Genomic DNA, 23,904 nt, shown 5'->3' with positions numbered 1-23,904 from the left:
TTGGAAACTGGTCTTCAAATTCCATGTGCTTAAATCTCTGTTTTGGTTTTTCAGGAATCATGTATAAGAAACGCACAAAGAGATGTAAGTTTATTGGTTCACTTACAACTTTGTTTAAAAAATATTAACTTTGTTTTAAATTTGCAGTGATTGTTTTTGATGCTCGCTAAAAATGTGCTCCCAAGAAATGAGTCAACTACTCTTCTGGAACTAAAAGTTCAAATTCCTCATTTGCTGTCGATGTCAGGTTGTAAAATTTCATTTCCCAAAATAAATTGGTGAATCATTCCTTGTTTTTTATTGCCACTTGATAGTGATTTGATTACCACTGGAGTACCATTAACAGAGAATCTAGTTAAGTTACCCCCATCAATGAATTGAACCTGCAAATATTTTCTCTTGATTATCAAACTAACAGACAGAAGCAATGAATCAAGTGGTATCATACCTCACAATCAATTTTGCTTCCATTAATCCAAACATCAGTAGTGTCTTTTTCTTTGAAATGAGAATTATTGAAGTTTCAAAAGGTTTTGATTAGCTTAAGATATTAAAATTTAATGATGTGGTTCCTACCAAACAACACAGTGTGTCGGTTTCCTGGTCCAAATTCAACATTCCAAGTCATCCATTTCTTTTTGTTAAACTCTTGGAATTCATCTATGTTTTGACCATTTATAAATAAAGAGTAAAGTAAGCCAAAGGTCCCGTCCGGTTCAACGTCCAGTTTGCAATCAAATCGTCCAATACGAAAATGTTCAGATCCAACTAGACGAAACATCCAATCCCTTCGAAGGTATTCCTGAATCAAAGCATGCTACATCATTCGGCGGATGCTGGCGGGCATCCGTAAAACTTACGATTTCATTAATCCATATTACACGTTTACCGGAGGTTGTTCCGTGTTCAAATTCGATGAGAAATTCCCCTTCCGGAAGAACTATATTCCAACTTGCGACAACAGATCGGCTTTCCAATAGAGGCATCCTGAACTAGTCAAATGGAGGAGTAACCATGGCAACTAAAAATGACAACATAATAAACAAAAGATTTTGTATTTGTAAATCAAACGTGCCAACTTTAAGGGCAATCGCGCATTAGAAAATTTTACAGAAAAAATGATTCATGGACTAGATAAATTTTCAATCATCAAGAAGGGATACATTGCTTGCTTGTGTCTGAAAAGTTTCGTCAAGTGGAACAAGTGGTTGAGGTCTGGGAACCAATTCCAGTAAAGAATCGGCTTCTTCTCTTAAGGCATCGGCTTTTTCGTAGACGAGTACTTTTGCTGCGGCGATCATTTGCAATGCGCTCCGTTTCGGCAAGTGATCCACACGAGATACCAGTTCCTCTGGGTTGGTCTTGGCAACGTCAGTCAGCGTTCGAAATCCCGCTTTAAATAACATTCGCGCTCGACCTTTGCCAACTGAAGGTAACTCCATCAATGGGATCAATTCAGCAGTACAACACATAGACAGCTCGCGACTAAAAGGAAGCAGCAAGTCAGAAAAAGCCCAAAACTCGTCCAATTCTTGAACAAAGTGGAAAACGCATGAAGCGAAACTTGATGCGCTGGAAAGTAAATTCTGGACGTCTCCGCGTGTACAGCCATACAATTCACTCACATTCCATACTGATTCTCCTTTGAACAGATCGTTGAGCATCAGGGTTAAATAGAAGCGTTCTAAAACAGAGCGTTCTATTTTCGGTTGTTGGTTTGACATTAGTTTAACCATAACCGTTTCATTGATGCCAATCGTTCTGGCTACACCAAGTTCCTCGGCGGACAGCTTATTAAATGACTAATGAAAAATCAAATAAACATAAAGCTTAAGCTGGACAGAAAACAAATTCGTTTGAAAATATAAACAACAAATACCTGGAAGTAGGTTGATGCTATAGGGATCACAGTGCCGACCATGTCATACGGGGTCACGAGATACATCAAATGAAGTTTCGTCATCAGAACAAGACCAGCTTGGGCCAGACGCAGATCATTATAAAGTTGCTTTGACCGGTCCAAATCGACGATACCTTTCAGTGTAGCTCGGCCAAGTTTCGTTACCTCCAGCTTTTCGTCTTTGCCAAATAATATCAAGTTCTTTTCCGCCATGCTATTCAAACTTTGGTCAACAAGCTCTGTTGCAGTAATAGTTTGACGGGTACTCTACATGTGAAATTCCGAGTATTTACATATAAATCGAACATTTGTTAGTAAGTGAAGCAAGATTATGACGCACCTGTTGTCCAAGCAACGTAGAATGAAGAAGAGTTTCAGCCAATGTTTTACGGTCTCTTCCGCCAAGATCTAGCGAAATAAGACTTAGCAACAGCTGCTGTAACCCACGAAGATTGTCTTCAGCCAACTGGCTATCGACGCGATTTGTCGGTGCCATGAGAATGTCATTAGTTACAAAAGTTAATTCATTTGGTTTAACAATCATGAAACTTTCGCCGTGTGTATCAAAACCAGCTCGACCAGCTCGACCAATCATCTGCTGATAGCGAGCTCGTGTTAAACGGGTATTTCCTATGTAAGGCGATCTCAATATAACCTATTCGACAAAGCTCCTTTTAGTTGAATTTTGGAAAGAAAAAATTATTTAAAATACCAACCCTTCTTGCTGGCAAATTGACTCCAGCAGCAAGTGTCGAGGTACAACATAGACAACAAAGTGTTCCGGATGAAAATGCTTCTTCGATTAACTGTCTTTCATCCGCAGTGAGTCCGGAATGGTGATAAGCAATTCCAAAAGGTAAAGTAGATTTCAAAATTGGACAAAGTCTGCCGCTTTCTTGCTACAAAGTACAAATAAGAATTAGTTTAACTAGAAAAAGGAAAACCCGAGGTAAAACAGCCGAAATAGATTTTACCTCTAAAGCTCTTCGTAGTTTTAACTTCTCGGCCGTTTTCCATTGCAGTAGGTTAGGCGACAAATTGCTACTGATGAGTTTGGCCACACTTTCACAATTCTTTTTGGTTGAGCAAAAGACTAGACAACAATGTTCTGGAGCAACTTCTGAAACCAGGGCACTTATGCCATCAGGATCGTTTTTACGAGATTCTGCCGATAGGGATGACACCGAACGGCAATGCTTGAAATTCTCCTGGAATCCACGCTGTCTGCCACTCACTTCAAGTACCTGATCTCCAGTTTTGATGAACTCTCTGAGTTGGACTGGTCGAAAGTCCTCCGTGTAAATTTCAGCCTAATTAAACACGAAAATGAAAGTTATACTAACTATACGAGTTCATTTTAATTCATTTACCTTGAGAAAATTACTCAATTCATCGATGTTTCCAATGGTTGCACTCATGGCGACCAAACGAGGACCTACAGGAGCCAAAAGAAGTTTGCAGAGTAAAGTTTCGAGCGTTGCTCCACGTTTACCTTCGCCGACTATGTGAATCTCATCCACTACAACCAATCCTGAAAAAAATAAACAACATTAATTTGAATAAATTAAAATTAAATATCAATTAGTACCAATTTCATTCAATCTTCCAAGCTCCAGCAAACTGTTGACGATTCCATTAGCTTTTTCTAATGTAGCGATGTAAATGACGCGTTTCGATTTCCGTTTCCGAGGTGGATACGAGCCCCGATTTCCGGCATACTCTTCCACGGCAAAATTCAAGGCTATGGCAAGAGATGACAGTGTCCGAATTTTCTCTTGAACAATGCTGACGTAAGGCATGACGAATAGACAATGGTTTTGATTGCATAACAGTTCACGGACCATCAATATTTCTGCAACAAGAGTTTTACCACCAGAAGTTGGCAAAGAATAGAGCAAGTTCTGATTGGTTTTGATTGCTTTGTTTAAACATTTATCTTGCCAGTCGTATAAACTGTTGATTCCTTTTGTTTGCTGGATTGCTTGCCATACCCCAACTGAAAGCCCATAGTGAGGTCCACAGTGAATTGATGTTTGGGAAGGGAGGATATTGCTATTATTTAATGTATAAATAGGAGGAGTTTCACCAGATGAGGAACGGCTGGAACACCCAATTCTTGTATTATTCAGTCCACCATAGTGTAGAGCTTCTTTCATTCGACTATTTAACCCAAAATGGTTGGTGTTTAATGTACTCCTTAATGAACTCATGGAGCAATCACCTAAAACTTTTGAGTCACTTGATAGCATAGATTGATTGTTGTTGTCATGATGTTGCACTGAGGAAGACAACAAAATGTTCTGTTTTGGGCTCTGCTCTCTAGAAGATTGTTGGGATTGAAGATAGGATTTGGATGAAGGGCGCAATTTTGTTAAATCTTTAGAAGGAGTTTTGCAAATTAACGATTTCTTGGAGTCTTGTTTAGTTTCTTTATCAGAAGAAATGACATCCTCATCTTCATCGGCAGCAGCAAACATGTCGGGGGAATTATCTCTTTCTCGAATTCTCTTCCTCGTGGCAAATGCAGTGAAGTTTTTGGCATTCATAGTGATGTACAAAAAACAAAAACTTAACTTACAGCATGTACTTACAAATATGGGGAAATCTTCCCGGATTGGAAAACTAGGGGTTTTTTCAACTTGAAATTTTTATTGTGTTTACTTCTACAAGTATTACAAAGCCTCTTCTCACTCTGACCTTCTCTTCTCACCTTCTCACTTCTCTCACCAGGGGCACAGAATCACAGATAAAGATTACAGACCACGTCGTCTTTATCTATGCAGGGGTATAGAAAAGATGGTTGCCCAACTTGTATCTTTTTTCTCCATATGCCTCTGAAGATTTTTCTAACATGAGGGCAGTGCCATCTGTTGCGTGTAAAAGAGAATAATTTCAAACTTTTAGGCGGTAAACTGCAACTACTGTTACTTTTAATCCAGGAATAATCTGAATTTTTAAATGCAGCGTGTTTTATTGTTAATCCGTGTAACTAAATATAGTTATTTAAATTAGTTGAACATAACAATATGACAAAATGACAAAAATTAAAATGAACAAAAGAATTCAGTGATTTCAGTCGAAAGTGGAACCTAATCTGCACGTATTCCATAATCAGAAAGGGAAGAACATCTTCATGGTCGTCACAACAGATAGGGAGATGCTTCAATTCCGAAAATTTTAAAATAAAATCTACGAAGCAGTCTATTACATAGAGGTGATTTTCATTTTTGAAAAAATCTTCGATTACTGATTCCACCCCAGAAAAAGTTCTTAACATTCCATCAGTAGCCAACTTCAACCCACCATAGCTTCTAGAGAGTGTGTAACTAGCTGGAGCATAATCGTCTGGTAGATGCTGAGACTCCTCTGTCTATACCCTATACTCTTTTCTATACCCCTGCCCCTGCTCTCAAGATCTCACCATCTCGTTATTCTTTTGTTTGTTTTTTTTTGCGTTGAAAGGGCTACAATGTACAATTAAAAGTGTCAACACAAAGTTAAGGTCTTCGCTTTATTACATACAATCCCAACTACAACAATTTACTAATAAGTCTTCTACCATCCTTGACACGCCACACGACACGTGCTGTCCTTTTAAACATTGATCTTGCTTTTTCTTGCTTGTTTGTTTTGGAATCAGTTTCAGTTTTTGAATTTTTTTTGCTAAAAATGATTCTTCCCATACCAAATATAATAAGACCTAGGGTGGTAACGGGTAATGATTATTATCAACGCCGTATCCGAGATGCCATGAACTACTTGTCTACAAACACCAGTTTCACAGATCAGTACACCATGAAATTCAACGAAGTTTAAATAGGTTGAAGTACTGGCATTGAATATCAGTTTAACAATGCCCCAATTGTTGGTCCGGGATGGGGTGGGAGAAGAGTGGAGTTGATGTTGCTCTACCACTCTCTCCCAAGAGAACCAAAAAACCGCTACCGCAATCGTCAACGCCAACAGCTGCAACAACGCCAACGCTCTCAGCAACATGTAAACCGGGACCAACGCCCTGAACAACAACATCAGGTGCGCCAACGACAAAGACACCAACAACAAGTTCCCCAACAACCACAGCAACAAGAAATTCAGGCATGTAAATTACAGCGTCATTAAAGTCCATTAAATTAATGTAAACATTTTATCAATTAGCGTCCACCCCAACATCGTTGTCGTCGTCAGCGTGGTGACAAAGGATCGCAAAGGATAACGTGATGGAGAAAATCAAATTTAAATTCAAAACGAGTTCACTAGCTAAATTACTTTCATCGAAATCACAACAAAGAAATACACATTTTGTAAACATTTCCATACAGTCTTTGTCTATTGTATACGTATATTATATATTATTACTCGCAGCTGTTGTTTCGATGTTGGTAAGGAATTGTACCCAAGAGGAACTTCAAACTCTAGTTGCTACCAGCTTTCCATGAGACCCTAAACGCACAAGATGGAACATTTCGAGAAAATTGTTTTGTTGTAGTAATTTTTCATAAAGCAAAATGTTCTTAAAGATCTGATATACTTATCTAAATTAGATTATCTTGCAGTTTTGACTCCAATGGGATACATAATGTAAATGCGCCTGAAATTTCACAATCCCATATTAGAAAAAAATGCAAACACAAGGAAGAGAAAGAGATTGAAAAAATAGTGTCTGCGTTTTTGAAAATATTTTACATAATCAAATATCAAATATACTTAATCAAAACGAAAACTAAAATAAAAATAATGCAAGACCAAAAGTGAAGTTATTAAGTTAAATTAAAGGTGGTTGCTTTTACAAGGATATTTGGTCTTCAGCTAGTTATATTCATCATTCAAGTCAGAGTAGTCCTTACTATCATCTAAATTTTGAAAGATTGTATGTAATTATCAGAAAAATGTGGTCATACATAAATAGGAATAAAAATAGAAACTATAATCATTATACCCAACAAGTGAGATTCATTAGAGTAATCCCGCTCAAAGGTCATCTAAGCTTTTTTGAAAATTTTCTGCTTTCTTCACAAATTGCATCTGTTTTCGCTTTATCTTAATGTTAGCAGCTTTTTCCTTGGCAGTCTACAAAAAAGATCAACTTGAAATTGTAATTATAAAACGTAAAAAGTTCACGGTGTAATATTAAATCATTATGCTATACCTTCAAAACTTTACAATCTTGGTCAAGATCAACTTGAGCCAAATTTAATAGTTTCTGCAGTTGAGGACATGGCTCTGGTATCTGCCCCTTTTGAACACACAAGAATTTGATGAATTCAATAGTCAATTGAGAATTATCCTCCAAAGCAATGTCGTAGTTTAGGGTTATGTCAAAACATAAAGGCTCCATCTTCCTCTTAAACATGCATCGAGAGTGAAACGACATAAAAAAATTTCCCGTAGGAATTCTAATTCATGGACTACTCTATCTAGAGGACGGGTCTCTTTCCTTATCTCGCCGTGTTAAAGCCTGTCGGGTTGGGCGGGTTGGGTTAATTTCACTGGAAATATTTAAAATACAACAATCGATAGTGCTTTCAAAGGCAGTTACAATTGTGTAAATGGTTTTTAGAGAAAATTTTAAATATGGACAATAGTTTCTGGCCATTTTTTTCTGTTGTTCGAACGCGGCTACTCCCTGCTCTCGTATGTACCGCATTTCGTCTCTTCGGAGTGCTTTTTTTTTGGTATTTCGTTGTTTTGTCGGAGAGAATTTTTGCTGTACTGTATATTGGATAGTTGGTAGATTGCCTTCTTACACAACTGCCCCAAATGTGAGGGTCCATCGTCAGGTGAGTTGTCCATGACGAGTCCAAGATTGTGGACAGCATAAGATGTTTTGATGAAATGATCACCGAAAAAATCATAGCCGTGATTTGTAATCCCGTGAGTTGCGGAGATGTCGTGAAAAGGACTGTTGTATATGATATAAAGGATGGGGCCGCATACAGAACCTTTGGGGACACCAAAAGCCAGTGAGACAGGAAGAGAAAAGGAACAATTTTAGACCGATACACTGAGTGCGACCGGTCAGATATGACTGAAACAACTGAATAGCAGAGCAAGAGATGCCGAAGCGTGAAGGTGTCAAATGCAGCACTCAGGTCCAGAAGAGCGAGTATAATACAGCTTCCCTCTATCAACACATAATAGAAAGTCATTCATAACTTTTAGTAGAGCTGGCTCAGTAGAGTGAAATTGTCTAAAGGTAGACTGAGTAGGGGCGAGCAGCTGGTTTGACTCAAGATATGTATTAAGCTGTCTTACAACAACTCGCTCTAAAAGTTTAGAAAAAAAATGAAAGAAAAGATATAGGGTGAAAGTTGCTGAGCAGTTCAGGATCGAGGGCGGGCTTCTTCAGTAGGGTTAGAACATGGGCCAGCTTCATCTCGTCAGGAAACATACAGTTGAATGGGAAAGATTCACCAACCGGGCAATGGGTGCAGCAAGGACGTCAGCCAGTTTTCTTACTAGAACAGTGGGAATCGGGTCGCGAGACGACGACTTCGCCGGACAGGATCACATCAAGCCCTCAATCTCTTCAGTAGTGACTTCCTTGAAAGCAATGCGTGAAGCTCTCCGTCGGAAGGGTCTCGGGTCTTGGTGACCGATGATCTGCTGCTGCCGAATGTCGGAGATGTTTTTGGTGGAGAACGGCGAAAATCTTTTCGCGAGCTCAAGAACAGAGTTGTGCGATGGTAGCTTTAGAGTTGGCTTCTTCAGAAGGAAAGTGTTCACAATCTTGTATTGCGACATCCTGTCAGTGTTTTCGGCGATTTGAGTGTTGAGGGAAGTCACCTTTGCAGCCTCGCGTCACGCAGCTCTTGCACTCTAGCACGCAGGATCTGCCCGTCAATCACGAGTGCCGTGCATTTCCACCGTCTCTCCAGGCGCCGGATACTTCTTCCCTTGGCCGCGATTGCTGGGTTGGGCAATGGATTAACAGGGCGGATGGCGAACGTTCTTCTGTAAAGTGGTGCATGGTAATCCAACAAAGCCCTCAAACCAGAGTTGTACTGGTTCAGAAGTAAGCTGACGTCATCGGCAGTATTCGTGAAGAGAGGTAGTTTGGTAAGGTCAGCTCCAAAATCCCTGATTGATTGCTTTCATCCGCCGGAAAGAAATCGTCCTTCTGGGATGTAGTGGACGGCGAGTTCTTGCAAACCAGTGCACTAAAAAGTGATCAGTCAAAAGGTCAGAACCAAGCAGTCAGAAAAGAGATTATCCGATTCTTTTGAAATCACCAAGATCCAGAGTGTGACCGTGAGGTTGGTTGACTGGTTGACGTGCTGAAGAAAGTCGAATGACTCGACCATGGAGAGAAATCTCTTACCAATGGAACAAGACAAGCTGTCAATGTGGAAAATTGTTGAAATCACCCCCAAACGGCCACGGAGGACAAGAAGAACCTCCAACAAGTCATAAAATTCACTCATAAAGACGTCAGTTTTGCTAGCAGGTGGGCGGTAAATAACAACAAGGTTGAAGCCGGTTGAGGTGAACTGGAGGGAGAGAGCTAGCTTTTCAAAAGTTGCTGGACGAGCTTCCAGAAGAATCGAACGTGCACGGATGGTATCTCGATGGATGACAGCAAGGCCACCGCCTCTTTTCCCAGGTCTTGTAATTTTGACTGCACGGAAGCCGTCAGGGAAGACAGATCGGAGGATCTCCTCGCCGTGTTTAGGGGTCAGCCAGAACTTGGTGATGGTAAGAAGATCTAGGTCAATCGGATTCAATGATGTTTTGCTGCTGACAGTCTGATATTTGAACAGTGATCTTGAGTTAGCCAGGCTACATTACAGGATTTTTTTTGCCAAGCAAACCCTCTTCGCAGTATCAGGCCACCACGGTATCCACTTCGAGACGAAGGAAAATTAGCAACGTTGAGGTTTCTCATCATGCTGTATGTTTTCTCCGGAAGGCGTTGAGAGATCAATGAAAAGCGCAGAGAGCGAGAGGAGATCCCGCCGACTTGTCGACTCGGGTATTGCATTTATGAGCATTCAAACAATGAATATTCTTGAAGTTTTTCCCACATTCACTACAAACAGCATTCTCAACTAGTGAAATTTCAAATACGATCAGACATACAATAGCAAGGTAAACAAATATCACTAACTTCCATGAACGTTAATTTTTTTACTATTAAAATATTTAGCATTCTTGAATGTTTTCCCACATTCACCACAAGCAGCATTTTCAAATAATTAATTAAAATTTCAATTATGATCAGACATAAAATAGCAATCGAAAATAATGGTATTTACCTTTATATGAACGATCCTTTTTTGACTAATTAAATTTTGAATATTCTTGAAAATATTTAAACAAACTTCACAAATAACTTCCTTAACTTTAAAAAAATAATAATTATCGCATATTCTAATATGTGACACAAAGAAGTTTTTTAATAACCTTGGTGTACTCGATTTCTATGCTCCTTTAAAATTCGTGGATTCCTATAACTATTTCCACACTCGTCATAAGTAAGTTTATCAATATCATCTAAGGATAAGTAAAATTATAACTAATTAAAGATTTCACACAATAAATGAAATAATTTTAATCACAATGGTGAACTATTTTTCTGTGTAATTTTAAATAAAAGCAATTTCTGTGCTCCTTAAAACACCACGTTTTTCATCAACTAAAAAAGTGCAATTAAAGAGATTTTAGACTAGAAACGAATTAAATATGTTTACTTAAATTTACCTTCGTGAAGACGTTTTTTGTGCATTCTCAGTATTTCTCTAGTTGCGAATATCTTACCATAAACATAACATGGGAATTTGACATTTGAAAAGTACTAAACATTTGAACTTGAAAAAAAACAGTTCGTTTAAAAGTAAAATTTTAAAAATGTGCTAGAATTTGAATGACTATTGTTGATGGTGGATAGTAAAAAGCGCTTTAAAATGATACATCTGCTATTCCATTCACCAATGAGTTTCATATTTTTGTGCTGAACAAAAATAAATATCTTTTTTAACTTTGATAGAAAGTCATTAAAGCAATCTATACGTTTAAATACCCCGATAAGCCCAATTTCTTATTCCTTTGGAAACTTGGTCGTTGATCGAGTTAGGATAAATGAGTTCGGCAGATGATTTTTTCTGGCTTTTAACTCGTTTCATCACGACAACCCTTTTTCCCATGGATTTCTTTTCAGGCTGATGGTGTGTGATGACTGCCTGTGTCCCATATTCACTGAAGCAAATTTGGTAGAATAAGCATAAAGCCAAAATTTGCAAAATTAGCAGGAAGATACAACGTTTGAGTAGTTGTTTCCATGTTAGCTAACCAAGAAAAATTAAGCTCGGGATTTACCGGGATTGACCACAAGATGAAACAACATTTTTTAATGTAACCTTTTTTAACAAGTTGACATATTTTATTCTTATTCTCAATTCCTTATCAATTAGAACATTATTTACGGTAATCTATTGCTATAGAAAAACCAATGTTCCATGGTTATATGGAAGCTCTTATTTTTGTTGCCTCAGTAATGAATACAGAGTGTAACTAAAGATCTGTAGCATTAAAAAAAAATCTGTAATTATATTATCCAATTTGTTAGATAAATTATCAAAGATCAGTAAAGATAGCACACAGTTGTTATTAAAAATTTTCTAGGAGGGAGCTTATTGCCATCCATTTAGTATTTACAAGCGATTGAATCCCAATTCCACAATTGCAGATTGGAAGACACTGGACGAAGTTGAAAGGGATATTTATCTTTGAATCAGAATTATAAGAAACACTTTTTTTTAAACAAAAATGAAACTTTGGATCTTGACATTTCAATTTTTCTAAAAATACAGGAACAAGGTAACAAGTATCAATACTTAGGAAATTCAATAACTAATTTTTACCAAAAAAGTGGAATACCAAAACCAAAATAAGAAACAAAAAAGATAAAATGCTATCGATTCAGTCTCTATATCGTAGTGGAAATCTTAGAATGTGTATACTTGCTTTAAGCCTTTGACAAAAATTAACCTAATTTAAGTGTACCAACGGCTCGCAACTGAAAAGTTCAAGTTGCAAAACCACTTCAAATCCAACAACAACCACGCCAAGCTCAACGACAACACCAGCTACCACGTTTCAGTCAACATCAAGTACCGTACAAGTAAAAAAAAATTCCGTTACGCCAATAACAACATCAAATAAACAACATGTCGCCAACCTAACACGTCGAATACAGTAACCTCGTAGCCAGCAACAATGTGGTTGACGACGTTGAGGGCTGTAACGGGTAATAGATATCATCAACGCAGTATTCGCGATGTCTTGGCTTACTGGAATTCACTTAGTTGATGCCGTGACAGGAGCCAGTCTGTTGATGCATGGTCTGAAGAGATTTTTTTTTGCGATCTAGAACAATATGAGAGTTTGGAGGAGCTTTGTCATTCACTGTATTCTCCTGGGGTAGTAATGGATCGATGCTGGTTGTTCTCCCTTATTTTGGTGAAGGAGCTGATTGTTTAGGAATTATGTGTTCTTAATGGATCGTCAATGGAATGTGAAGGCGTACAGTACCTACCGGCGAAGTTGGTACTGCGTACCAACTTGTACCCGTTTTTACATGGCGTCTTATGGCACTACGCGACTTTAGTTTTTATTTTTTTATTAGCAACCTAGTTGCTGTAGTGTTTTTGGATTTTTGGGAAGGGGGGTCACTACATAACTGTTAACATGAAAAAAATACGCCCCCCCCCCCTTTATGTACATTTCCCTACCCCCTGGAACTGGCGCCATGCGTAACCGCTTCGCCGAGCGAAATTTTGGGCAGTTTCCGTGCTTTTCTTATGGCTCTACCAAAAAAAGGGCCCTGTTTCAAAAAAATCATAAAAAATAACCGCAATACTTACGCACTTCTAGCTTTTAATAAAAGATGAAGACTAAGTTTATCTACATTTTAAGTAATTCAATTTATTTTTTTGTTAAAGTTTAGGGGTGTAAAAAAAATAAAAAGAAAAAAACGGCAAAGTGTTTGTGGTGACCCTGGAATTGGACTTCAATGACTGTGTACAAACTGGTGCAATCCTGCAAAACGACCATCAAGAAAACACTCTTCGGTTTATTCATTCTAACAGGTTACGGAACCAGAATTCCGAAAATAATATATTATTTTGTGTATGTAAACCTATCAGACAAATTGCCCTGCGACTCGTCAGAATGGTCAGCTCAACACTAAAAGACATTAGTCACTTGGTGAAATTTGATGGAAATAATTTTCATGAATTGAAATTTGGATGCAGGCTACTTCTTGAGACACGTGGCTTACTTGATGTCATTTATGGTATCGAGAAGATCCCTGGGTGAAGTAAGTCATATGTCTGGAAGGTTACGAGTAAAAGTTTTGCTTACTCTGTTTCTTTGCTTCGTCTATAAATTTTTCTTTAACTCCTTTCCCTTTTCTTCTCTCTAGAAAATGATGTTATGACACACATATCATTGATATCAACCATTGAAAAACTGGCTTCACAACTCAATGATCTCAAAGAAACTATATCTGAATCCCAACTTCTAAAAAAATCCTTATCAGTATTCCGTCTAGCTTCAGATACTTTCTGCCAGTTTGGGACAATGTACCGTCAGACCAAAATAAAGTTCTGTTTACTAAGTGTCTTTTTTTAAAAAGAAGAGAATTTTAGCAAGCTTTGTCTGGATATCAAATCTAGTTCAACCAATGATCCAGCTTTCTCAAGTCAACCTCAAAGGCCGTTATTCAGAGGACAACGCTAACGAAGCAGAGGAGGTTTTGGAGCCAGAAGAAGTGGACATCCATCCCAGCCCAATCGAAAATGCAAATTTTTGTGGAGGGACGAGCCACTTCATCGCAACGAGTCGTGAGCGAATCAAAGCCGAAAAGAAAGAAGCCAAGAAGAGAGAAATCTCAAACATCGCTACCGACATACAACAACCTCGTCCAGAGATAAACAACAACCAAGACATTGCTGACTTCAGTTACCAGTCCTTTCTCCCATCAACCGCTCAAATTCACGATGAAGACAAGCTATGGTTCGCCTACTCCGGAGCGACACAATATATGACTCATCTGAAATCAGTACTAAAGAATTTCATTCCCGTTGAACATGAGTCATAGTTTTTCACTGGAATCGGCAACACACGTTTACGTGTGAGAGGAAAAGGAGACATAGAAGCAAAGTCAACCATCAATGGTACTACAACTGTAATGTCTGTAATCAATATACTCTATATCCCAAAATCATGAACCAATCAATTTTAATTGGCGCTGCAACATCACAAGGCGTAAAGGCTACTTTCACGAACGACGAAGTACACCTCTACAGGGATGGAAAACTTCATCTGTTTAGAAAACAGACAAGAAGCACCATCTACTGCCTCAACATCTCAATAGATATGGAGGAGACCAATGAGGCTATGGCTGCAAAACATTCCTGTCCATTGTCGGATTCTCATATCATTCTCTTATCCATCTTCACTTATCCATTCTCTGGTGCTAACCTGGCACGAGAGGTTCTCTCATACATCCGACAACACCATCTTAAGAATGTCGGCTCTAGGTCTTACAGACAAGCTGAATTTCAAGAACATCACCCCGTCCCATAGTCTTTGTGTTGGCTGTAAACTTGGAAAAATGACTCGTCTACCTTTCTCCATTGGTTGACTTAGAGCAACCACGGTAGGCAACTTAGTCCACTCCGACGTCTGCGGTCCCATGGAACACCTATCGCCATCTGGAGAAAGATACTTTGTACATTTAAGGACGACAATAGAGTCCTCTAAAGCACAGCCGAAGTATCTCCATATGAATCATGGTACAAAAAAAGACCAGATGTATGTCATCTACGCATATTTGGCTCACGGACGTTTGTACACATCCCAGAATCACTTCGCAAGAAGTTAGACCCAAAAAGTCGTGGAGGTGTATTTGTAGGTTATTGCGAAACTTCAAAAGCATTTAGAGTATGGATTCCTAGTATACAAAAAGTTGTTACCAGTCGCGATGTGTTCATTGATGAAACTAACAAAATTTTTCCTGCCACAGACAATACAGGTTCTTAAACACTTTGGTTTTCCCCGTTTCAGACACAACCTGAACTAACACTTCCTGAACCGGCAAACACCAACAAAAAATGTGTCTTCACCCAAGCTACAACCGAATTCTCATCACCGATGCTTTCACCAGAGCAGATGGACACTGAAACGGAATCTAGTACCAACCCCATCGAAGAAACCATGCCAAGTGAGATCGCTCCAGTCCCTAACATTGCTTCGGACGCCAGCAGTCGTTCAAAAACAATCCAGACCGGAACCAAGGCGTTCACTACGAGTACCCCGTCCCCACAGAAAAATAAAGAGAATGGAAAGAGTCACTAGGATTGGTATCACTAGTCGATCCTCAGGAACCGCAGACATACACCAAAACACTGGCCTCTGATGACTCACTCCTCTGCAAAGCTGCCATAGATGACGATTACTCATCTTTAAATTCAAATGAGACCTGTGCTCTTCATCCTCCGGGAATAGTTCCGATACGAGTTAAGTGGATTTTCAAGATAAAACCTGGCTCCAAGGATACTCTAATCCCTTACAAAGCCAGACTTGTGGCCAAGGGCTTCATTAAAAAATGTGGATTGGATTACCAAGAGATTCAGGGGAGAGAAGAGATTCAGTGCGTTTTTAGTCAAGTTTGGTCTGTTTCGCTGCTCGTCCGATCACTGTGTTTACTATCCCCGTAAAAAGGAGGAAATCACCTTTGTTCTCATTGTTGTTGACGATGGTTTAGTCTGCAGTAATAGGGCAAATACACTAACTGACATAATTGAACATCTAAAAAGTTTTTTGAAGTACGATTTTTTCCAGCCAATCGTTTTCTAGGACTAGACATCAACATAGAACATGGAAAACGCTAACTTCACCTCTCACAGCCTGATTTCATCTAAAAAATTCCGGAAAGTTTCAACATGCAATCCTGTCTCCCAAAAGGTACACCAGTAGAACCAAATGTTCCTGCAGATTCAGTCAATGACCACCAAAATGCGCCTCCAGTACTGTATTGCGAAGCCATCGGAAGTTTCATCTACGTGATGACAATGACTCGCCCAGATATCGCTTTTTTGTTAAGCCAAGCTTCTCAGTTTTGCAAGAATCCCGGAAAAGGACACTGGAATGGAGTCAAAATGATCCTGGCTTATCTAACTGGAACGTCACATTTTGGTCTTCTCTTTGATGGCAACAAAGAAGAAAAACTGATCGGTTATTTTGATTCAGACTATGCAGGGAATATTGATAATCGTCGTTTAGTTTCAATTCTTCTCTTCGTGCTCTGTGGCTGCTCAATCTCCTAGTCAAGCATGCTACAACGTTGTATGTCCCTGTCCACTACGGAAGCTGAGTTTATTGCTGCTTGTGAGTCAACAAAAGAAGCAGTCTGGCTACGCTCGCTGTTATCTGAAATTATTTGCGTAAACAACGGTTCAACCCCACTCCTATGTGACAATGAAGGTGCAATTCGTCTGGTGAAAAAACCCGAGTTCCACAAAAAACTTCGCGAAAAACATCAGGATAAGGAAATCGGGACCATCTACACTCCAATAGAAAATCAACTTGCTGACTTGTTACGAAATCTCTTCCGACACCGGGATTCAATCAACTCCGGAAACAAATAAGTGTGTCCCCCTTGTAATATTGCTATCAGTTTTTGTTTTCTATCATGATCGCGTTTATCCTGTCTCTATTTAACCAATATGTTTGAGAGGAGGTGTTTGAAAAGAAAACAATAATTGGTTGCCGAAACCAATAAGGTTTATGTTTTAGGTTAAACATTCAATATTCAATAAAACCTCATAAAAACAAGCTACCGTTTCGTTCCTTTCTCTGCTCATATTTGTTATCCAAACGAGCTATTTTATTTGGATCCCTATCAAGTATTTTCGTTCGAACCGTTTCAGGCAAATTTATACAACGTATTAAGGAACTTGCTAACGGTGCTAAGAATAAAAACAATTACACTTATCAATCGCCCTGTACCCTGTGGTGGCATAATGTACCTGTTTGGCACCCTGTACCGAGTTCCTGTCTGTCCCTAACCATTTCTTGCTGTTCTTCTATGAAAGAACGATACAGTTGGTTTAACAAGTTATCCATATGCGTAATCAGCCATTTTAAGCTTTCCTGGAAAAGGTTTGCCTGAAATTCTCTCGCAAAAGTTTTGAAGTGGTTTTCTATTCCCAACTGCCCTTCCGCCAGCTTCAAGAGAAGAGGTTGGTCTGCTTGCATTTGATCCGATAATCGATAAAGCTTTACTCCCAAATGAAATAACAAATCATAAAGCTGTTCCCACCCTTTTTTTACTTGTTGGATTGAGCGTTGGAGTTTATCGAGATTATCTCTAATATTTCCCCAATAGCCCAAACATATAACTTTCAGAGAAGGCCGATGGGTCAAATTCCTCTTGCTTGCTTCCAAAGAACAATTTGAGGCGCTCTCAAAGTTCATTTGATTTTTTCAGAAAGAAAGAAAAGGAATATGTCAAAAAGAGACGTCCCAAAAGCAGTTCCCATCATTCCTAAAGGACGTTGAAGACTTTCTTTAGAAAAGTCCAAGCCTGAAACATGATCGGTAGGCAAGCGACAAAATCACCTGTGAAATCGCATGAATAGTCAAAGACAATCATCAAAAAGTTTCCAAAAGCCATGAGAAAAAAAGCCTCCATATCACATAGCAAAACCCCTCATGAATCGTTTGAAATCCTGATGATAAAAATTCCTGAAGAAACAGCCGTGAACTTCGGGAAATGCGTTGCCCCTTCATAATTTTTGCCAAAGGATGAAGAAGAGAAGAGGTATGGTAAAGGTCCCAAACAATTTTATTTTACAAAAAAGGCCCTCATACAGGGCACATTAGTTTCCCTTTTCCTTTTTCGTTACGACGCCGCTGATAGTCTGTTTACCTAGCTCACTTTCGCTAGTTTGTTGGCCTATTGATGCACTTAATGGTAGCATCTGCTGCTGTTTAAAATGACAGATTCGTTTGTATTGTCGACTTTACTCCAGTCGCCAACCATTTTTAATTTTCATTTATTCAAGAAATGGGGGAAAATGATAATAAATTACGTTATACTCTGATATGCCCTAACGCATTACCTCAGGTACGTGTTTTAATTGTGCAATGCCTGTACCACAGGGAATTGCAACTGTCAACGTTTTCCAGATGACCATTATAGTTGACGAGATGAGGGCTGCACAGGCTTTGACTGGATTAACTACCAAGGAATGGCGAATCCCGAACCTCCTGCACGAGTTACCTCGGGTATGTATTTTCATTGTGCAATGCCTCTACCAAAGAGAATTGCAGCTGTCCCTGCGGATTTTCCATCCTGGATTTGTGCTGGGACAGGAGTGACGCTTCAACAATATTTTTGCCCACAGTTAGTGGGTCTTCATTTTGTTAAGTGTTTTTTTTAATTAAAAAATAAACTAAATATTAAAAATTAATTTCTGCCCTTCTTAGCAAAATCTTCTGGTTGGGCCCGGGGGCCGTTCACATATGACGTCACGAGCCGAGGGGGGGGGGTGCACCTTGTATGACGAATTTTGACGAGGGGGGGTAGGGGGAGTATTCACATTGGGACGTCACAAAGCACTACACAAGCGCCACCAAATGGGATATGTTGGCAACTTCCTAAATTTATTTTAGTTTTTCTGGATCGTTAGATTAAAGTGATTGTCAGCATCTATTTTGCTTGATCAGTTAAGAAAATAATGAACAACATTGTGTTCTGTATTAAAAACTACAGAAAATACAGAAAAAAAAGAATTTTTAGTGGCTTAAACAATTTTTAAAAAGGGAGGGGGGTTTCTGACTTTGTGACGTCATATTAGAGGGGGGTGTAAAATCGCCAAAAAGTCCGTGACGTCATATGTAAACGGCCCCCGGTATGAATGGGCGGGAAGGGGATCTGTTGGCAATGGCGGACGCAGTTGACCGTAATCAACGACCACCAAATCACCGAAGAAACCGCCGTCGCAAACGATTCGCGAGGAGCGGATGCTCCGTAAGGTTCGATGGTGCCAAAATTTGATGGTATATCTGATATTGACTTACTCCGAAATCCCGATGCTAATCCCGCTCTGGGGGCAGCTGGAACGTAGGTAGTGATGAATGTAGTGATGTACGGATGGTCTGGAAGAGATGTTGGATCGTATGACAAGGTCGCCAATTGTAATATTTCGTTACAGGGGTTAAAGATGAATACAATAAAGATGTCAATTCATTGAAGGGTGCAATCAAAATTTTTGGGATTTTTACTTGTATCGTTGGCCCCACTACCAGTCTGGCTGAATTTAGAGAACCTCTGCGAAGGTTTTCCCATTTAGTTTTATAACAAGTGACCCTTTTATCTTCTCCTCGTACAAGAAAGCCTTCTTCTTCAAGGCCAATAGCTTTTTCGTCCCACACTTGTTTTTACTTGTTTTGTTATTTGTCAAGAGACCACTTCTCTTTCAATATATCTAAAGAAACAAATGTAAATAAGAACTACAACGAAAAATTATAGAAAGTTTCAAGTGATTTTTTATACTTAGCAAAAATTCTGTGGCTACACAGTCAATCAATATTTGGGAAGCCCTATTCCCACCATTCCAGCATTCTCTTTGATTACATTTGTTTTTTAATGTTGCACTACAACTCTACAAGCACGGTTACTTTCCATTTTAAATATTTCTATAGCCAATGTAAGAATTATCAAAAAACAAACAAACTGAAAACACAGTGGTAACAATCAGCGCTGCCTCATATTTTTTTATTGAATACCCAACAGGGGGCAGGGAAAAATATATGTTGAAATTGAACTGAAGATCAACGGTGGTCCAGACCACCGTTGAGCAAGTTGAACTTTTCAAGTTCAACTTCAAATTCAGCTTGACGCGGAAATGGAGGTTGAACGGACCTCAAGTTCTACCACCTAATGGCAGTTGACAGAAAAACGGCAGTCGACCTAACCAGTTCAACAAAAAGTTGACGCGAAAACGCACCCAGAAAGTTGTTGACTTCTGTTGAAACAGCTGACAATAAAAGTCGTCTGCTGTAACAAAAAAAACGGGAGATATACAGATTACCTAAAGAGCCGCTATTTTGAACCAGTCTGCTCTTTCCCACACTCACTTGCTCTTTCCCACGCTCGCTTGCTTTTTTCCCACGCTCGCTCGCTCTTGTTCACCTTGCTCGCTCGCACGCGCTCTGATTATTCGACTCTCAGATTCAAAGATGGTAATTCGTGAGATTGATTTAACCAGGGCCAATTCGGTCACTGGAAATGGGTATCATGAGCGCCGAATTCGTCAAGCAATGAGGTTTTTGGCTGGAAATCTGTCATTTTTTAATCAATTTAACGCCCATCGCGAGATTCAAAGGAGTCTGAAGAGGATCAATCATACCTTCACCAATGAAGTGGAATACAAATTTAACAACTGTGTTACACATAACACCTGGCTATTCACCAACGTAAGTTTCTTTAATTATCTCCCTTCCTATACTTTGTTGGACTTACCCGTATTGGTATTTTTCTTACCAAACTTATTCACTTACCTTTTTGCAGGAAACTCCGATCATTGGTCCTGGCTGGGGAGGAAGGAGAGTCCAACTTATGCTAATGTACACTTCAGTTCAACGAGAACCTGGAGTTCAACCAAATCAACAAGGTGGCCCACATATGCAACATCAACAAGGTGGCCCACAAATACGAATTCAACAAGCTGGCCCACCCTTTCCATTTCAATAAGCTGGCCCACAACGCCGTCAACGCCGTCAACGCCGTCAGCGTCAACTGTCGTCGTCAACAGCATCAGCGTCAACAACGAGTTGCCCAACAACGGGGTCGTGGTCAACAACGGGGTCGTCAATAAGTTTGGTTGAAAGACAGTAGAGTTCTTTTTGACCCATGTTCTGCAACTGTACTCAATTGCAAACAAATACAATGTCTGCTGCAGTGTCAGCGTATGAATAACCTGTGCTTTCTTTAACTTTCTTTAATAATCAATGCAGTAGACCAAAAAGCCAAAAGAATATTCCGCACTCATCGATTATTTGGCTTGAATCCCATCAGGTAACTTTTAAAATCAGTTTTCGACACAAACTGTGTGACTGAGATTGTGTGACACCAGAATAGACCACATGTATTATTTATTTTAGTTTGAAAGTTTTTTTTTAATTAAATCAGCATGTTTATATAGGTTATGGCAATGGGGAGTCCGGCATCGAGATTGAAGTTGACTAATGTTAATTTGTGGTTGGAAAGCCTTTGATGGCATGTGTGGTCGATTGAAATGTGGAAGAAGGTGAAAAATACATAAGGATTCGACCTAATATATCGTAAACTTATTTGTTGATTAAATAAAGGGCATGGCGGGAGGTTACACGTCCCGGCGTGGTGTTGGAGATCACGGCGTGGTGTTGAAATTCATGGCTTCGTGTTTCAAAGCCATAACGGGGTGTCGAAAAACAATTCTGTGGTGGGTGAGACCGGTGTAAGAAGATAAAAATAAGTTGTATGAATGAGTAATTCTATTTTATTTCCAGATATTTTATAAGAGAACAAATTGTTTTTTTTAAGGAAGATTCAGGCAGATAGCGTTTATTGTATTCAATTCTGAATGTTTTTTTAGAATTGGCGAAAATGCGTGGCAAATTGTGTTTTTAATTAAAAAAGTATAGCGCGGTGTTGGAAGTCATGGCGTGGTGTTAAACGCTTATGGCGTGGGGTTGCAAACTCGGTAGCCTGCTAGTTCTAAAATACTCTTCAGGATTCTCCGGATGTGATTGTTTTTTTTTTATGATTAATTTCATGTAAGTTGGGTTATTATTGAAAAAAGAAGTATTGGGCATGAATATTTAGATTTGAGGAAGTATGGCACGGTATTGAAAGCCATGGCGTGGTGTTGGAAAACTCAAGAACAAAAACTCATTTTCACCGCAATTTGAATCATTGCGACGGCGACGGCGATTATAACCCTCTTTTGCCCAGTCCACCCAACCACCGTCGCAAAGACCCTGTCGCCTAAGGGGGTATCAATCGAATAGCAGGAAGTTCGAACAAAAGAATTAAAAAAGGGTGGAAATGGGAACCCTGTAGAGAAAACTAGTTCCTATCGGCATAGCCTTGACATAATATTTCAAACTACTAAATAGAAAAAAGTCTTCGTAAAGGCAAAAAATGCCAAGTAAACTATTTCATCACGGGAATAGGATTTATAAAAATAAGTGACTTAAAAACCAGTATGATATATGATATCTGGTTACATACGTCAGAAATTAAACATGCACGGACATGAAAGAGAACCTCTCTACATACCGGTGTTAGACGAAATGAGGCCTTCTTCCTTCGCCCTTGGTGGCCCTCTACCGGACATCTATGCGCATCACTAAACACAAATAATCTAAGAACACATATCAGAGTTGCCATATTGCAAAAAAAAACAGAGAGGCTCTTCGCATCGTATTATCCTAGCATTTTGATGATAATTCTAGTCAAATTAGCTTTAAAGGTAATGCGCTCCTTAAATAGCTTAAAACGGCATGGAATCTTCATCATCTTATCCAATATAGACTTTTGCCTACGGTTTTGAGAGACCAACATATATCTGCTTCCAGCGTCCGGTCTGAAGATATATGTAACTGATCTGCAGAACGAGACAGCTCACGAACTTTTGCTGCAGTTTATGTACCTGCCGTTGAAAATGGACTATTTTGTACGAGTCAATTTTCTGTTTCAATGACTATGTTTCAGTTACTGCTTGAAGTTGTATTAGTTAAAACTTAAGTAATATAAGTCATCAATTTATTAATAAAACTGAGTTTAATCATCTTTTCTACAATAAATGATCGACTTCTAAATTCTGTTCAAAGATCCATTAGGTCGAGAAAATTTTTAAAATTTTTAAACAAAACTTTGTTTTGTAATGGCTAATAAATATCTGATTCACAAATCATTGTCTTGTCAAAGTATCTGAGACAATTTCCAATGATACCTTTTGTCTAAGCAAACTTAAAGACAGGAAGACAATTTGAAATCTACAAGATTTTTAATGTATCTTGTTCTACTTGGGATTGATACTGATTTACTTTCTCATAAACCATTTGATTCGTTGTTTGTTAATTTCACTTTGGTGGGTGGCTCCGTTTCGATGGCAGAGGGTAAGTTATTGGCTTTATTAAGTATCTCCAATGCTATCCACTATATCAGCTCTACTCGTCACATTCATGCTTTCATAGTCTCCTTTAACGATTCAAATAAGTTGTCTGCTTAAAAAAACTTTTTTCTCATCCACCCGATTACCAGCTAGGGTGCCACTTTTGCTCCACTAATCTTTAGGCCTTCAGTCAGAATCTCAGAAAAGTTTTATCTTGCCTTATATCTTATAGTAGACGGTTGATCCACCTGGCTTCTTTTTATAACTCACATCCGGTTACATATTCTTCCTCTGTGGTTAAAAAGGGAGTGCATCTTTGTCTCCGACTTGTCCATACTACGGGCCTTCTATGAAAACGTAATAATATTTCAAAATCAAAGCAAAGAAAGACTCCCAAACAATTTAGAAATAAAAAATCCACAACACAGAAGTATACACATCGTAATTCCCACAGAGAAAAGATTCAAATGAAATGGTTGCTAGAGAGAAGGAGAGAAAGACGTCGATGAAATGCTGCATCATAAAGCTGGAGAGCAATCAAAGAAATCGTGAACTATTAATCACTTTTTATCCACGTAAATTATGAAAAAAAATTAACAGAGTCAATTCTATCATTGCATTGCTTGACCTTATCACTTTCAATCGTTTTATTAGATCTCAATTAAAAAATTATCAATTAAACTTATTAAAAAATACCTTTATACTGATTTAAGGAAGGTTCTCATCAGCGTCCATTTTAGTGCCCTTCTAATCGGTATGTTATTATGCCTAACGCTATATAGGTTTGGCTTGTTTTTGAGTGTGGGAGGCCTCGATGCGTTCTGTTGCCACCTTTTG

General features: G+C 38.9%; 2 protein-coding genes across 3 annotated transcripts; both read right to left on the bottom strand.

Annotated features, from left to right (window-relative positions):
- Nucleotides 1-166: 166 nt before the first annotated feature.
- LOC124194997 (fas apoptotic inhibitory molecule 1-like) lies at nucleotides 167-1,079 on the bottom strand. The gene is made up of 4 exons (XM_046589444.1): nucleotides 861-1,079; nucleotides 577-802; nucleotides 449-498; nucleotides 167-383 (listed from the first exon to the last, which is right to left on the bottom strand). Exons 1-4 carry the CDS (start codon nucleotides 984-986, stop codon nucleotides 228-230), a joined length of 558 nt encoding a protein of 185 aa, XP_046445400.1. The 5' UTR covers nucleotides 987-1,079; the 3' UTR covers nucleotides 167-227.
- On the bottom strand, nucleotides 1,037-4,676 carry LOC124194996 (helicase POLQ-like). Of its 2 annotated transcripts, XM_046589443.1 has the most exons (8): nucleotides 4,122-4,242; nucleotides 3,489-4,060; nucleotides 3,271-3,431; nucleotides 2,875-3,210; nucleotides 2,617-2,799; nucleotides 2,241-2,555; nucleotides 1,880-2,167; nucleotides 1,037-1,802 (listed from the first exon to the last, which is right to left on the bottom strand). In XM_046589443.1, the coding sequence occupies exons 2-8, from the start codon at nucleotides 4,054-4,056 to the stop codon at nucleotides 1,143-1,145; spliced, it is 2,511 nt and encodes an 836-aa protein (XP_046445399.1). In that variant the 5' UTR covers nucleotides 4,057-4,060; nucleotides 4,122-4,242; the 3' UTR covers nucleotides 1,037-1,142. The 2 variants fall into 2 exon arrangements, with proteins under 2 accessions (XP_046445399.1, XP_046445398.1); XM_046589442.1 differs by having other exon boundaries at nucleotides 3,489-4,676.
- Between the last annotated feature and the right edge of the window lie 19,228 nt (nucleotides 4,677-23,904).

The sequence above is a fragment of the Daphnia pulex genome, chromosome 5, assembly GCF_021134715.1.
Source record: "Daphnia pulex isolate KAP4 chromosome 5, ASM2113471v1".
Lineage (NCBI taxonomy): Eukaryota > Metazoa > Arthropoda > Branchiopoda > Diplostraca > Daphniidae > Daphnia > Daphnia pulex.
The sequence above is the reverse complement of the archived record's forward strand: the minus strand, read 5'-3'. Positions and strand labels throughout refer to the sequence as shown.